The sequence below is a fragment of the Cucumis sativus genome, chromosome 2 (genome assembly GCF_000004075.3).
Source record: "Cucumis sativus cultivar 9930 chromosome 2, Cucumber_9930_V3, whole genome shotgun sequence".
In the NCBI taxonomy this organism is placed as follows: domain Eukaryota; kingdom Viridiplantae; phylum Streptophyta; class Magnoliopsida; order Cucurbitales; family Cucurbitaceae; genus Cucumis; species Cucumis sativus.
The window spans coordinates 20171673-20187163 of NC_026656.2; the positions used below are offsets into that span (position 1 = coordinate 20171673).

Here is a 15491-nt window from a genome sequence, read left to right on the forward strand (position 1 = left end):
CAGAGAAAATGCAATTAGGTACAATATCACCCTGCTATGGATGTGATTTACATTTGTTATATATCTTCATTAATTTTCTGTATAAGACTTGCATGCCAGCTTCAAAGGATTGCATTTGGTTCTTGACATGAATTTGACCCCCCTGGTCTGGATTCAGATAAAGGGAGGTGCAATGCACCAGGTGGATTCTACAAGATACTTCTGATAGTAGGCGATGCTATCCAGCTTTCCCATGATTATTGTAACCGTGGTCAACCTCACTTCCTTGGTACATAATATTAGGTATGTGAAAATTACACCCATCTTTGCTCTCTATATTAGACTCCTTGAATCCTTGGTAGCATTCATAATTCCACCAAGTTAAAGTTTGATGATACTGTGTTTGGTTTTGAAGAATGGGAATCAGAATGTGAAAAGAAAAAGGTTGGTGATTTTTCTTACCGGAGAATCTTATAGAGCAACTGGGAGAGATAGGACAGGTGACAGTATATTAAAGTAGTTTAATTGACAGTATTTTAAAGTAGTTTAATTGAAAATTTTCATTTATCTTCTTCGTAATTTATCCTTAGATTTCTTTTGTACTGGAACTGAAAGTTAGATAAGATCTATTTCCGTTCTTATCCGAGTCTTTTTATCTCTGATATTCAGATAAAAATTGAATAAAAAAGGAGGCAACAAAACCTTAGCTTAATGCCTCATCTTCTTCAGTCTAACCACTCTCAAATCTGGCGAAGGGGTTCGGACTAGCCAACATATAAGTAAACTTTATGCTAACATTTCATTTCCTTTGCATCTAAGTTCCCATTCATGATAATAGCCATAGAATTTGCAACCTTGGTTGGAGTCTCAACTGAAGAACCAGAATTGAGTGATATTGTCTAAAAAACTTGCACACAAAGCAACAAAGCCATTTGGATTCCATATTGGAGGATACCAACAAGCATTATCACTTTAGTATATTCTCTTTGGAATGACCAAAAAAGCATCCATTTCCGTGCCCCATGTAAGAGTTAATGGCTTGGCACCAACCAACTGCTCTTAGTGGAATTTTATAAGCCCTTTGCCAAACTCTCTAGGTATGTACTTTGGAAGTTGCTTAATCTCAATGATCACAACTACCAATTCAGCTTCTGCTTTAACTAAAACTTCCAAGGTTTTATCTCTTGGACAACATATATTCTCACAAGGACAACTGATAGGATTTTTGTTGTTGTGTGTACTTTATTATCTAAATGCATTGTAGGCTCCAAACTTATCTTTGGGAACAATTGTCTACTCCAAGAGATGCTCAGCTGAGGAACAAGAAAGGTTTTTGTTTTATTATATGAAATGTGTATGGTAATTATTGACTTTAACTTTTTGAGTTGTTAAATAAAGTAGATATGTCCTTGTACATATATTTTATTAATTTGTATTATAAATCACATAACTTGTATGATAATGTGGAATGACTCAAAAAGGATATAGGATAGACTATAAAAGTTTGGTCCTTTTTATCCTCTGAAAAAGTGAAACAAATTATTGTGGACTTGATTTTATTTATTCTTTCGTCCTTGCTAGACCTACTTGCCCTTCTTCATCTATAAATACTTTCATTTTTATGGTCTCACTTGAGTAATCTGCTAAAACTTACCCAGGAAATAATTGGAAGGACAAGAATTCACCCATTATTATTCCCTCTTCTCTTTGGGGAAAGTCATGGAGTCTAGGAAGTTGACAGTTGATGCGGATTTTGCTACAAGTGTTTTATGTGATGACTGGAATAGAAAGGAAGAAAAGTCCATTATCTCTCATTTCCAATTTACTGTAGCATATTCAGAAGGTTCAACCAGTTCGATTGGATCAATATCGTCATCGAGCGTTTGTGACGAAGATGCATTATCGTCATTCTCTTCTTCTTCTTCTTGTTCGTCTTTGTCCTCGACTTCATCTTTGTTGTCCCAAAGTGAACTTCGTGAGCAACAACTTCCTATCAAGTAAGTTAAAGTGTCAAGTCCCCCCAAATTTTCTTTACACTATGCTTAAATGGCATCTAATTCATATGTTTGTTATGCAGAAAAGGGTTGTCAAAATTTTATGAAGGGAAATCACGAACCTTTTCATCTTTATCAGATGTGAAATCCATAGAAGACTTAGCAAAGAGAGAAAATGATTACAAAAAGAAAGACACTCGAATTAGTCCCAGGGCTACTATTTCAAAGAAGCATGGAAGGAGCTCTTTTGCAACCATGCTGTCTAAGGCAGACACTTTACTTTGAGTTGAGAGATTTCATATTCTCAACTAAATATATGCGCCATATGCCTCCTTTGAATAAATTGAAGGTGTTGCTACTTATACAAAAATGAAAATAATTTAGAAAAAAAAACAACAACATTAAAGGTAGATAGTTGTGAACTTTAGTAGAAGAGTATCCATTGATTAATTTCTGTAGTAATGAAACTTAATTTGATGTGATACCAAATTTTGATAGAAAAAAGAAATTGTGCCTTTATGATGGAGCCTTTTATCTTGCCTTTTTGTTAAAGATAGTAAAAAGTAAGTATAAGATGAAAATTGCAATAATTATATTAACTTTTATGGTTGGATGAAAAAAATTAAAGTGAGTCTGAAATTACGATCATTATGTTGGGGACTCCAAATGATTGGAATAATACAAATTTGAAAGGATGTTACACCTATTTATTCCACCATGTCCATCAAAATAGATCTGACTTTTTTAAAATTGAAAATTAGTTTGGCACATATATTGGTTAGGTGGAATCCAAGTTGGAAACACCCTTATGTGGACTCCACAATAACAAATAAATAAATTATATACATATATACAGTTAAAGAAAGGAGAATTTTAAAAAATAATTCTTTTATTTTTAACAATTACTTGAAAATTATTACTTTTATTTTTAAATTTAGATCTAATCTTTTAAACTATGGGTAAAATGTTTGATATTGGAAGAACATTTCTAGATTTTGTTTTTGCTCCGTTTTTTTAAAATTGTTTAATAAATAGACTTGAAACAGTCAGACTTTTTTTTTTCAAACGGTAAACTTAAAAATAAAAACGTTTAACAAATTTTAAATTTTTTATATCATACAGTTGCTCAATTTTAAAAAATATTTGTTAGATTCTAAAATATTAAAAAATATTTTTAATTTTCTATTAAAACGTTAGTGTTTCCTAAAATTTAATTTTATATCTTTATTATTTTGTAAATAAATATATTATATTTGAGAACATTCCAAAAATAGCAAAAAAAACTTGTATTAGAGTTAATGTCATTACATTTTTTAATTTGATTGCAAAAATAATATGTTTAAAAGTGATGACCTTTCGATTAGGTATGATTATAATATGATATCACTGTTTTTTTACGTATTAGCAATATGTAAAAAAATTAGTGTCACGACGGTTTTTTTCTCAACTTTTTATAGTCGATTTAAAATACATTTAAAAAATAATGGTAAAATATTTCACTTATTTCTTAAACCACTATTCATGAAATTAATCATGTGAAAATAATGTGTTTTAAACCCACCGTAAAAAGTTTAAAGACTAATAACTATGGAGATATAGTCTAAAAATGGAGATAAATTCAGAATTAGTAATTTATTTAAGCAGAAAGAAACTAATAATAAATAAAAAATATAAAAAACAAGGAAAGGGACAAGCTCTGGCTTGACTAAACCCCTCTTCCCCGCGTCGACGCCCTCTTTCCTTCATCTTCTTCGCTCTCTCTCTCTCTCTCTCTCTCTCGCTCTCTCTCTCTCTCTCTCTCTCTCTCTTTCTGTCTGTGCAGCTCTGAGTTTGACCGGTTTTTGAACCGTCAACCCATCGCCGGTACGGACTAAGGGTTCGATCTGTTCTCTCTTCCTACTTTTCCAGCCTTCTCTTTCTGTTTCCCCTGTTTGCTTCTCTATGCTTTCTTATTCTAATTCATCCTCTCCTATCAAATCTTGATCCCAATTACCCCATTTCATCTTCTATTTTCGGGACAGTTACATCACAATTGCTTTTTTGAGTTAGCTTCAGTTTTCTCTCATTTTCTCAGATCCTTTTCGTCAATTCTCGGTCAGATTCAGAGTTGCTGCGTGATTCCTCGTGTTTGTGTTAGCTCTGTCTTTTTCGCTGTTTAAGAAATGGTGGGTTCTGACTGTTCAACTGGGTTACCCTCGGTGTCACATCCGGTGACGAATTATGGTGTTACGAAACCGATTTCTCTTGCTGGGCCGATGGATGCTGATATTCACCGCAATATCGAACTGGAGAAGGTGGTATTTAAATTTCAATTATTTTGGTGGGCTTTGTTGTTGCTGTTGTTGATGTTGTTGTGCTGTGTGAAAATTTCAGTAAGCGAATTGAATTTCAATTTTTTATTATGTTGTACCTATTGGTAGTTCTTGGTTGACTCGGAGCTTTACGAAAGTAAAGAAGAAGCTGCTAAAAGAGAAGAAGTTCTGGGACGCATTGATCAGGTGGAGACCTTGTTCGCTTTTCTTTTTATTTTTATTTTCTTTATGGGAATTTTGAGCTCTGTTCTCAATCCTATTTTGAACAAAACTGTGTTCTAATCGGTGACGCAAATGAGATTTTGATTTTTTTTTTTTTTTAATTACTAAATGTTCTGCGTTGTAATTCCGTTTAGAATTATGGCTTGAACTTCTTGTCCTTGGCCATTTATTTTTTTGTTCTAGATTGTTAAAAGTTGGGTCAAGCAATTAACCCTCCTAAGAGGATACACAGAGCAGATGGTGGAGGATGCAAATGCTGTAATTTTTACTTTCGGGTCTTACCGTCTTGGGGTAAGCATAATATTTTATTTAATTTTTATGGAAAAAGACGTACTTTTTACTTTATAAAACTTGTTGGAGTGTACAACTGTCCGGATGTATGCTAAGAGCAACGATCTTTTATTTCTTGGATAGTTATGTTCTTCCTGTATTTAGCCCGTGCATAGTGTTCAAACATATGAATTATGACTTACGAGTAAGTATTGAAGGCTGTGGTATAATATTAACCATATGACAGGTACATGGACCAGGAAGTGACATAGACACTTTGTGTGTTGGACCATCTTACGTGAATAGAGAAGTGAGTAGAATAAAATTCTAAAGTTATCAATATATATAAGATGCTGATGCCATCAACAATTTTTTCGCTTAACCATTATGAGATTAAATTGAAACTTATTCTTTATCTGACAATTTGTGTTTCGAATGGAGGACTTCTTCATCATCTTGCATAATATATTGGCTGAAATGGAAGAGGTTACCGATCTTCAACCGGTTCCTGATGCTCATGTTCCAGTAATGAGATTCAAATTTCTGGGAATATCAATTGATCTTCTGTATGCGAGCATTTCCCTACTGGTGGTCCCAGAAGTAAGTTTTAGCAGTTTGTTTAAAGTTTGATTATATTTATTTTATGTTTTCAGAATTTATTGTTGTTATTCTTTTCCCCATAAAACATTACTATCGTTGTAACATTAGTATCGTTGATCATACAAGATTTCGAACTATTATGTGTTATATGTTAATCTCTGTCTATGTTTAATTAGTCTTAATGGTGAGTATTTCCGTAATTCATGCAGAATTACCTGGCTTATAAAAATCCAATTGCCAAACGTTGTTATGTGAATAACCATGATTTCACTAGTGGTTTTTTTTGTCACTTTGTTATTAACCATGATGGCCCTTGTCATTTTTCATATGGATGTTTTTTACCGTTTTATTTATAGTTTGAACAATTTCTATCTACAGCTTTCATTAGTTCGTTATAGTTTCCAGTGCTCTCTCCATCTTTTCTTGTTGTGCATTTCTTGTGGTTTTGAGCCGTATAACCGTATAACTTTGTTTCCCCCGTCCCTGACGAATGTCGTCTTGATCTACTTTTCAGAGATTTCTTTCTTCTATGTTCTTTTATTTTATTTTGTTATTATATTGCTAGTGGTTGGGTAGAGAAAATTCACTTCCGAGTGAGGGCTATACCTAAGGAATTTCTTTCGTGTCTCTTGCCCTCATTCCTAACATTTTTATTTTCTGTCAAGTTAGTAATTGTTACCTTGATATCCCGTAGGTGCACTAATTGTTCACTATGTCTGTGTATCTGTGTTTGTTTAACACTGAAAAAGTGAGACTTTTTTGCATATCCATTCTTCTGTATATTTAAATGTTAGTGGGTGCTAAGCCATTCTTTTCATTGAGTTCTCTTCTTAGCTTTCTTATCTTTTTCTTAGCTGTGAATATCAACTTATTTGCTTCGCAGTTTTGCCGTTCTCACATACTACTTGTTTTCCTACTGCCATTTCCCCTTTTTTTTCTCATTCTTTGGACTGGTTCTATTCCCCATAAATTTTCTGTAATTTACTTAATCATCAGGACCTGGACATCTCTCATGGATCTGTGTTGTATAATGTTGATGAACAAACTGTTCGAAGCCTTAATGGGTGCAGAGTTGCAGATCAAATTCTAAGACTAGTTCCAAACGTTGAGGTGAAACACATTTTGAGCTTGAGTTGTTTTTCCATAAACCTATTTCCTGTTTTTTTTCTCTGTAACATATAATTGTAGCATTTCCACACAGCACTTAGATGTATTTCCTGATTTTGTTTCTGTAACATATAATTGTAGCATTTCCGCACGACACTTAGATGCTTGAAGTTTTGGGCGAAAAGACGGGGTGTATATTCAAATGTAAGTTGTAATATCATGGACTTGCCCCTTATTTTCACATATATTTTTTCTATTTTATATCTCATGTTTCACTTTAATTTTTTTTTATTTTTGTTTCTTGTGTAGGTCACTGGGTTCCTTGGAGGTGTAAATTGGGCACTTTTGGTTGCTCAGGTATGCCAGCTTTACCCCAACGCAATTCCAAGCATGCTAGTTTCTCGTTTCTTCAGAGTGTACACCCAGTGGCGTTGGCCAAATCCTGTAATGCTATGTTCGATAGAAGAGAATGAACTTGGATTTCCTGTTTGGGATCCTCGTAGAAATCCTCGTGATCGATTTCATCTTATGCCAATAATAACTCCAGCTTACCCTTGCATGAACTCTAGCTATAATGTCTCAACTAGTACTCTTCGTGTTATGATGGAACAATTCCGCTATGGTAATAGCATCTGCGAGGTGAGGTTATTCTTTTTTGGATTCAACATATTCTAAATATTAGCCTGCTCTTGATAATATTCTCTTACGTCTGTGAGTGCCTTACAGGAGATTGACTTGAGCAAAGCCCAGTGGAGTGCTTTGTTTGAGCCATATTTATTTTTCGAGACATACAAAAACTATCTACAGGTGGATATAATTGCAGCAGATGCCGACGATTTGCTAGCTTGGAAGGGATGGGTAGAATCTCGCTTTAGACAGCTTACCTTAAAGGTAAATCTACTAACCTTTCCTGATTATCTGTCTGAAGTTGGAGAGTCTTTCAACAGCCTGACATGTTCTACTTTCCCTTCTTGCAGATAGAGAGGGACACCAGGGGGATGCTGCAGTGCCACCCCTATCCTATTGAGTATTCTGACACGTCCAAGCCATGTTCTCACTGTGCTTTTTTCATGGGCTTGCAGAGAAAAGAGGGATTAAGAGGCCAAGGAGGCCAGCAGTTTGACATACGGGGAACAGTTGACGAGTTCAGGCAAGAGATAAACATGTATGCCTTTTGGAAGCCAGGGATGGACATCTATGTTTCTCATGTACGGAGGAAGCAACTGCCCACCTTTGTTTTTCCTGACGGACACAAGCGAGCAAAGCCACTTAGGCATGAAGGGCAACAAGTTGACACAGTTTGTGCTGATATGCTTCAAGATCAATCTGGGATAACTGAAAAGGGGAAAAAAAGGAAAAGTGATCATGAAGAAGAAGAGAAGGAAAAGAAACAAGCCTTAATCAGTCCACCAGCAGAGCAATCCCCCATGCCTGAATTTTTTGGTGGTGATCCTGATGGAAAATGGCCAAGTTCGAAATTTGCTAATGCAGATTGTCATTTGAAGGTTTGGTCATCTTTTGAACAGCCTGTTAGCAGAACGGATACCAATGGAAATGGCACAGATATTGCAACTTTGACCAAGGAGACTGGTTCTACAGGGGATCAGCTAGGGCTACCAGCTAAAGAAATTGAAGAATCTTCCTCGAGGAAGGAGGTGCCTGATCTATATAAAGGCAGTATTTCAACATCCAAGGAAGCTCTACAAATTGGAACGGACAGGGAAAATGTCGATGGGTTAGCACCGAATATGAATGGAAGTGTGCAGACAGTATCCATCAGGACTCTTCTCCATTGGACAAAGGATGTTGTGAGGATTGACTCCGAATCAGGAAATACATATGGTGAAATGACAGGGGGTGAGAGTACCCAAGTTGAATTTCAACCAAATTGCAATACACATAACCTTAGTTGCAAGGTGAGTGTCTGAGTTTGACTACATTGGATTACTAATCATAGCCAATGGCAGTAAGAGAAGTGGCATTCTGGGAATAGTGAGTCGGGTATTTGCAGGGCAATGATAGCAGGACAGATCCAGATTTGGCGTTGGATAATGGTTCTGTTGTGACTGGAAGAGTGTCTCAAAATGGTCAATCTAAAGTGTTGGAGGTTTGAATCCACTTGTTAAATTACTTTTATTTTATATATATTTACCTGACACTGTCATAACTGATTATGGTGCTTCCATCGAGGAATCTAGAATGAGAGGAGGTTGAGATTTTAATTGATACCAATCAGAAGAATAGAAGATTTAAACAGATTGCTGGTTTGATACCTTAAATATTATTTACAGAAAAGCCACTCTTGATGTTTCGTTCTTTATCTCTTCATCATTCCTCTTCCTTCAAACCATAATTATTGGTCTATTTTCCTGTTGGCTTTTAATTATCATTTTGTAATGCCAAATTTTCGCACAGGCAATCTTCTGACTGGTGCACATGTGGTGGCAGGTCCTGCACCACTATGCGTGTTATGTTACCAGTAACTGTGCTAAAAAACCCATTTCTGCTCAAATTTTCCTGCTTTACCTTTTTTCTCATGAAAATCTCTGCCTAATTAGTACTTTTCTTTTTTAACTTTAGCCGAAGATCAGCAATCAGGCAGTCACCGAATGGAGTTAATCAGAATCTAAGCAAAATTCTGGTAAAAAGGAGTCTTGGGGGATCTGGCTAGAAGGCATGTGTATTTAGATTTGATACATTTTCTGTTAGATAAAAGATTATTTTTCGAAATCTGGCTAAGGGAATGTGCTTTTTTCCTTTTATTAGTATTTGAGTTGCCTGATCATTGTGTTTATTTTGATCATCTTCTCTTTATGTTGCTTGTTTGGCTCTTTAGCATCCTTTGAACAGACTGAATCTGAACCTCAAGGTGACATGCGATGGGCAAATACTGGATGCTGGATGGGTTGTGAGGTCAGACCTGACCATCATTTGGTAAGTATCACCTCAATTACTGGCTTTGATTAATGATGTATATGGTGTTCATCATGTATGAACCTGCGGCTTGGGGAGGAGTCACATGGCTTGGTGGCATGGCATATGGTTCAGCTCCAATATGCTGTTTATTGTCCTTGATCATGGGAATCCGAAGCAGCAGTGTTGGGGAAAAAACCTTAAAGACTGCATGCAATGCTTTGAAGAATCTGGTGCATTTCATTTTAGATGCCTGGCACTCGAACCTTCACAGCTTCCCATTTTTAGAAGATGGGAGATTCTTTGTGAAGGAACTGCTCATGCGGTCGTTTCTGGGGTGAATGCAATCTACACTTCCAAGACCTTCAATCTTGCAGTTTAACCATATTGAGTTCGACTTGCACATTGTACGGGGAAAATTCTTATGTTTTCTTCCATTTTATTTCTTGTTTTCTTTTCTTCCTGGGGGGTTGGGGTGGGGGAGAGGGAAGGGAGAGAAAAGGGGAGGGTTGCTTATACTTTAGTTGGGCATCTCAAGATAGAATGTCAGGACAGTCAATATACCGGTGTCTGTACATCTCACATCTCCAGTGTAGTGTTCTTTATGAAATTCTTTCTTGATTATGAGATTTTTTCTTCTCTTCTTTATTTGACACGAATTGTATTTGAGTTCAATATCTAGACAATATTGTAGCCATGCAATTGATAAATTGACTACTGCAAGATTCTTTCCATCATTAAAATAGAACGTTCCCAATTCTTTGTCCCACTACATCGATAGAAGTTGGGATGGGGGGGGTCTTTGTAGCAATTTTAGTGATTCCGGATCTCAGCTGGAATATACAAACAGCAATCAATTGAAATGTTTGCTCTAGCTAATTTTCCATAACAGTAATGATCTTGTTGATGTCATAGAGGAGTGCCGAGGAGGGGAATAGCATCAAATTCAATGGCATGCTTTCTCCTATCACAAGCTTCTGGAGGACTGCATTGGCGTAGAATACGCAGAACTTCTTTCATCGAAGGTCGTATTTCAGGTAACATGCTCGTACAAATTAGACCAAGTTTGAACATAGTACTCATCTCTTCGAAGTTGCATGGGTTTTTAATTTCCTCATCAAGGGAATCAGTAATAGTTTTTCCCTCACTATATTGCTGCCATGCCCATTCTGCTAGGCTTGTGTGCTCATCTCCACTGTTAGGTTCCCTTCCTGTTGTAAGCTCCAGGAGTACAACCCCAAAGCTATAGACATCAATCTTCTCATTTACTTTCGTTGTGTAGGCATACTCTGCAAATACAGATCATGGAAATTTGTCAAACCTATATTTTAGACACTATGAAAATAGCATGTTTAGTACAGTCAGTAATGGTCATGGAGATGGAATCCCCTCTAGTTTGGCTAAGAAAAGCAAAATCTAAATATTTCATTTAGATTCCCTTTAGGTGCTTTGGTGTCTCCCCTTTTATTTCCTTTATTCAATGATATGTTTCTATTCTAAAAAAATTAGTATAAATATTCAAAACAGCGCCATTTTTGTTTTACAGAGGTTTGCTAAAGCAAGAAATAGCTTGGCAGGCAGGCCTCTACGAATGAAACTAGAAGTGATATGGATTTATATGATCTATGATGATAATCTTGGATGAACTTACCTGCGGCTATTATATAATTTATAATGTTTGAAGTCTTTGTATTTTCCAAGGATGTTATGGTATGAACTTACCTGGGGCTATGTAGCCAAATGATCCTGCTATTGCAGAGATGGTGTGGGGCTCTCCCTGACTGGCGAGCATCTTGGCCAACCCAAAATCTGCTATCTTTGCCTGAAACTCACGGTCTAATAAGATATTACTCGACTTCACATCTCGATGAATGATTGGTGGAGAGCAATCATGGTGCATATAACTGAGGCCCTGTGCAGCTCCAATAGCAATTTGCAACCTCCGCGGCCAGTCTAAGACAGATTGCTCAAGAAAATTCATTGCTGCAGATGTTAACCTTTTCTTCTTTTTATGAAGCCACCTATCTAGGCTCTGATTTTCCATGTATTCATAGACTAAAAGCTTTGAATTCTCATTCCAGACGCAGCATAGCAGCTTCACTATATTTGAATGCCGAATTGAGCCTAGTATTTGAACTTCTGCTTGAAATTCTTTCTCAAGTTTTTTATCTAACTCATTGTTACTCCAAATCCTTTTGACAGCTACATAATAACCAGCATGGTTGATGTCTATGCAGTACACTTTGCCGGATCCACCACTTCCGATCAGATTGGTTTCTGTCAAGTTTGACAAGATATTCGTTTCTGTGAACTCCAATCTCTGGAATGAAGTTAGCTTCCATGTGTCAGGGTGGCATCTTTCATCCTTTTTACAATAACTTTTATATAGGATGATAATCCATAGTAAAGCAATTACGAGCAAGGTAACAGTGAGAGCTAGAATGAGGGAAAGATATTTAAAGGACTGATATTTTGAATCTATTTGTCTAGAATAACAGCTCGGAAGGTCAAGTACACCGATGGCAGTACACAGTTTGGGGTTGTTCAAGAAACTCCTTCCATATGCTATATTCTCGTACTCATCTGGGATTTTCCCTGAAAGCTGATTGGAAGACAAGTTGAGGGAAGCCAGTCTTAGGTGGCCAATTTCAGGTGGGATTTCACCTGTGAAGTTATTACCTGATAAATCCAGGTATAGGAGGTTAGGAAGAGAACCAAATGCTGCAGGAATATGGCCTGAAATTTCATTTCTAGAGAGATTTAGAGTATTCAATGATTCCCACGAACCAATTGTCGTTGGAAGTTGGCCTGAGAGTTGATTACCACTCAATACAAGTGTGGTAAGATGAGGAAGACTTGTCAATCCATCAGGGAACTTACCAGAAAGCAGATTGTCGCTTGCCTCGAATACAATCAAGTTTCGCCAAGCTGACACATTTTGAGGAATTTGACCCGAAAATTTGTTGTTATTTATTGCCAGTCTCGAGAGATTCCAAGATAAGCTATCTGGTAACTCACCTGAGAATGAATTTCCATCTAACATTATGCTCGATAGATTGAAAGTAGTCCAAAGACCTGGAGGAATTTCACCAGAAAAGTTGTTGTTAGAAAGCTGGACTGTTCGTAAAGTCCTACAATTGCCAAGCCCTTTCGGCAATTTGCCACTAAGATTGTTGGAAAAAGCAACTACTCCCTGTAAGACGCTATTTTTACAGAGATGTTCAGGTAAGGAACCGCTTAGTTTATTCATTGAAACCTCCAATGCTTCCAGATTTGAGTGCAGACCCAATTCTTGTGGCAAGCCTCCAGTTAGGCTGTTGTTGAATACACGAAAACCTTTCAGTTCAGGTAAGAGGCCTAGACTTCCTGGAATCTCTCCAGACAACTGATTTGCAAACAAGTTCAAGACCTGCAACTTTTTTAACTTCCCAAAATCTTCAGGGATCGTGCCACTTAAATTGTTCGTAGAGAGGTCAACATTGAGTAAGTTTGATGCTCGAATCGACTTGGGTATTTCTCCGGACAATCGGTTTTGGTAGAGAAATAAGTTGGTTAAATTCTGCAAAGAGAACAACCCAACAGGAATAGAACCTATCAAGTTGTTACTGGATAAATCCAAGTGTTCAAGGCTTAAAAGTTCCAATAAGCTTTCTGGGATTTGACCTATCAAATTGGACTTTGTCATCCACATATATTTCAACTTCTTCAGTTTCCTGAAATCTTCTGGTATTGGCGATGGGACGAGCAAAGTGTTATACGCCATGCTCAAAGTTTCAAGATTGGACAAGTTGCCAATTTCAGCTGGCAATGTGCCATTGCATTGAGTTCTGTAAATTTTTAAAGTTCTCAAATCTGACAACTGCCCTAGCGCAGCCGGAAAATCGCCTGAGAAGTTGTTGGCGCTAAGGTCCATGTACTGTAGAGTTTGAAGCCGGTCTACATCTTGGGGTATTGGACCCACAAAATAGTTTCCTGAAAGATCAAGATATTTGAGCTTGGAACAGTTGTATAAAACTTCTGGGAACTCACCAGGGATATAGTTCCATGAAAGATCAAGCACAGTGAGATTTTGCAGGTTACATATGACAGTTGGGACTTTCCCAGTGATAGTCTTGTTCCTCAGAGAGATTCCAATGACCGTGCTGTCTCTACAGATGATCTCCGGCCAATCACAGGGCAAGGACGAGGCATTCCATAACCAAAGAGAGGGTGGATTCCCCCATTGTTCTTTGAGATCAAGCAAGATGGCCTGGTCTACATTGACAGTTTGTGAACTTGCATGGAATTGTATGTAGATGAAGTAGAAAAGGTAAACAGGGAGTAGGGTTGTGAGAAATGGCAGTGAAATTCTGGACATTTTTGGATGCTTCTTTCTAATGGTTATTCTATTCTGGTTGGATTGTTTTTTTCCTTTCCAGAAAAGTAGAGTAACAGAATGAGAAAGATGGAGAACTGTATATGAAAGTAGATGCCTTGAACCCATGTTGTTAACATATACTCTACTCTTAAAGACAGTCAAAGCTTGGTGTGGTTTGTTCTTACACGGCACAGCCAAAGTCCAAAAGCTGGTAACTATATTCATGTTCTTTACCAAACTCACCAATGGATTTGACATGATTGTTACTTTATAGATGTGGATATATATTCATTTCCTCAGTTCATGAACATTTCTGTTTTTTTAAGTCTCCCTCCAAGTCCTACATTCCAGTAACTCCAAATTTCCATTACTTTCATGTGATATTGGAAAGTATATACGGAGTGGTTTTGAAACGGTTAAAATTACTTAGTCGGATTTAAAATCACTCTCCAATACGTCTTTTATCGGTTTTGGGAGGACTTCTTTTGCCTTTTTCAGTTATGTAAAAGTGAAAATCCCTAGGCAACTAGTCGAAGATTTGAATCAATTTTTGTCGTATGAAAATGACATTTAGAAGTAAAAATATAGAACTGAACATTAAAATGATCATGAATGTTCTCTGAGAGTGATTTTGGACAGCCTGACAAATTCTAGAAGTGGAATATACAAGGATTTATTTACATCTTCAGTTGATATGCAACAAATTCTCTTTTATGGGTGTAGTTCTTACAATATTCAAAGTATTGAATCAAAAAAAAGGAGAAAGAATCTTCTTTTTCCTTGTGATACTGTGATATTAAAATTTGACCAAACTTCGTATAGTAAACTGCCCCATGTTTCCTTTTTGCTTCTATATTATCAATCATGGATTGCTTGGGTGAAGCAAAAGATTTTGTGCAGCCTCTGTTTTTGACTAAACTGTCAAATCACTTCACATTAAATAATAAGATATCAGAGAGATAGTTGATATTAAATAATGTAAAATGTGGCTACACTACACTAAATTTAATGCAAGATATGAATCCTTTAATTTTTCTTATTTAATGTTGAAAATGGGTCCCTAATTAAAGTAAAATATGAAATTGGGTTAGTTGTTTAGGATGAATCCCATCACTGCTGAGGGCATTGTGGCTCTGATTGCTCCACCATCATCAAACATTCAAACATTTTAATGCTATATTTAATCAAACACTTGATCAACACTAATCTCAAATAAAGAAGTTAAAACCACTGGATTACGAAAAATTTTGTTATCCTTTCTAGAACATTTTGTTTAAGAATACGTCATTCAATAAAAACCAAACAGCACACCTAATCGCAATACATCAACGAGCATCCGACTCATGATAGTTGGCCTTAGCCACATAGTCGTAGAAATTCAACCATTCACCACATCACACCTAATTAGGCTACAAGTGATAAAAAATTAGGTTATCATATTTATACAATTTTTTGTAATGTGTTTGTTTCATTTTAACGAAGCTATTTAAATTAGTTTCTTAATTAACCACAGTTTTATTATCAATTTATTTCTAAGATGGGTACAAGTTAACGATATATAGAGTGTTTCTACTATCAACTTCAAAGTTAATGATCTAATTTCCTCACTTTAAAAAACGATAAATTATATTTCTTAGTCCTTTTCAATGAATGAACATGAGTGTTTCTCAAAATTTAATAGTGAACTTAATTAAAACAATAATATCTAAACATTAATCTATATTTGTTTGTTTCTAA

At 36.2% G+C, this 15491-nt stretch overlaps 3 protein-coding genes and 1 long non-coding RNA gene across 12 annotated transcripts; 3 read left to right on the forward strand and 1 right to left on the reverse strand.

The window, feature by feature from the left end:
* The first annotated feature begins 25 nt into the window (after positions 1-25).
* On the forward strand, positions 26-2492 carry LOC105434656. Of its 2 annotated transcripts, none has more exons than XM_031881485.1 (3): positions 26-1308; positions 1638-1976; positions 2057-2492. In XM_031881485.1, the coding sequence occupies exons 2-3, from the start codon at positions 1699-1701 to the stop codon at positions 2256-2258; spliced, it is 480 nt and encodes a 159-aa protein (XP_031737345.1). In that variant the 5' UTR covers positions 26-1308; positions 1638-1698; the 3' UTR covers positions 2259-2492. The 2 variants fall into 2 exon arrangements, with proteins under 2 accessions (XP_031737345.1, XP_031737346.1); XM_031881486.1 differs by having other exon boundaries at positions 26-282.
* A 1198-nt stretch (positions 2493-3690) lies between these two features.
* Positions 3691-11527, forward strand: LOC101205459 (nuclear poly(A) polymerase 4). 8 transcript variants are annotated; one of them, XR_004214599.1, is made up of 15 exons: positions 3693-4267; positions 4394-4471; positions 4691-4798; positions 5025-5087; positions 5219-5377; positions 6374-6487; positions 6626-6688; positions 6794-7123; positions 7211-7375; positions 7462-8400; positions 8496-8591; positions 9065-9158; positions 9321-9804; positions 10313-10434; positions 11099-11527. XR_004214599.1 is itself a non-coding variant. In XM_031881320.1 (13 exons), exons 1-12 carry the CDS (start codon positions 4136-4138, stop codon positions 9101-9103), a joined length of 2286 nt encoding a protein of 761 aa, XP_031737180.1. In that variant the 5' UTR covers positions 3692-4135; the 3' UTR covers positions 9104-9125; positions 9321-10052. The 8 variants fall into 8 exon arrangements, 1 of the variants encoding a protein (XP_031737180.1); XR_004214598.1 differs by having other exon boundaries at positions 11134-11527; XR_004214600.1 differs by having other exon boundaries at positions 11156-11527.
* LOC101219431 (receptor-like protein kinase HSL1) lies at positions 10100-14054 on the reverse strand. The gene is made up of 2 exons (XM_004148350.3): positions 11120-14054; positions 10100-10686 (listed from the first exon to the last, which is right to left on the reverse strand). Exons 1-2 carry the CDS (start codon positions 14010-14012, stop codon positions 10307-10309), a joined length of 3273 nt encoding a protein of 1090 aa, XP_004148398.3. The 5' UTR covers positions 14013-14054; the 3' UTR covers positions 10100-10306.
* LOC105434657 lies at positions 13569-14207 on the forward strand. The gene is made up of 2 exons (XR_968767.2): positions 13569-13706; positions 13816-14207. It is a non-coding gene; the product is annotated as an uncharacterized LOC105434657 (long non-coding RNA).
* Positions 14208-15491: the final 1284 nt, after the last annotated feature.

Bases quoted from the DNA above. Each gene is read 5' to 3' on its own strand.
- LOC105434656 (XM_031881485.1), top strand. From the start codon at position 1,699: ATGGAGTCTAGGAAGTTGACAGTTGATGCGGATTTTGCTACAAGTGTT. The intron at 1,977-2,056 runs GTAAGTTAAAGT...TTTGTTATGCAG, and splicing joins GAGCAACAACTTCCTATCAA to AAAAGGGTTGTCAAAATTTT.
- LOC101205459 (XM_031881320.1), top strand. From the start codon at position 4,136: ATGGTGGGTTCTGACTGTTCAACTGGGTTACCCTCGGTGTCACATCCG. The intron at 4,799-5,024 runs GTAAGCATAATA...ACCATATGACAG, and splicing joins TCGGGTCTTACCGTCTTGGG to GTACATGGACCAGGAAGTGA. The intron at 5,378-6,373 runs GTAAGTTTTAGC...CTTAATCATCAG, and splicing joins CCCTACTGGTGGTCCCAGAA to GACCTGGACATCTCTCATGG.
- LOC101219431 (XM_004148350.3), bottom strand. From the start codon at position 14,012: ATGTCAAATCCATTGGTGAGTTTGGTAAAGAACATGAATATAGTTACC. The intron at 10,687-11,119 runs GTAAGTTCATAC...CTGTATTTGCAG, and splicing joins ATTTGGCTACATAGCCCCAG to AGTATGCCTACACAACGAAA.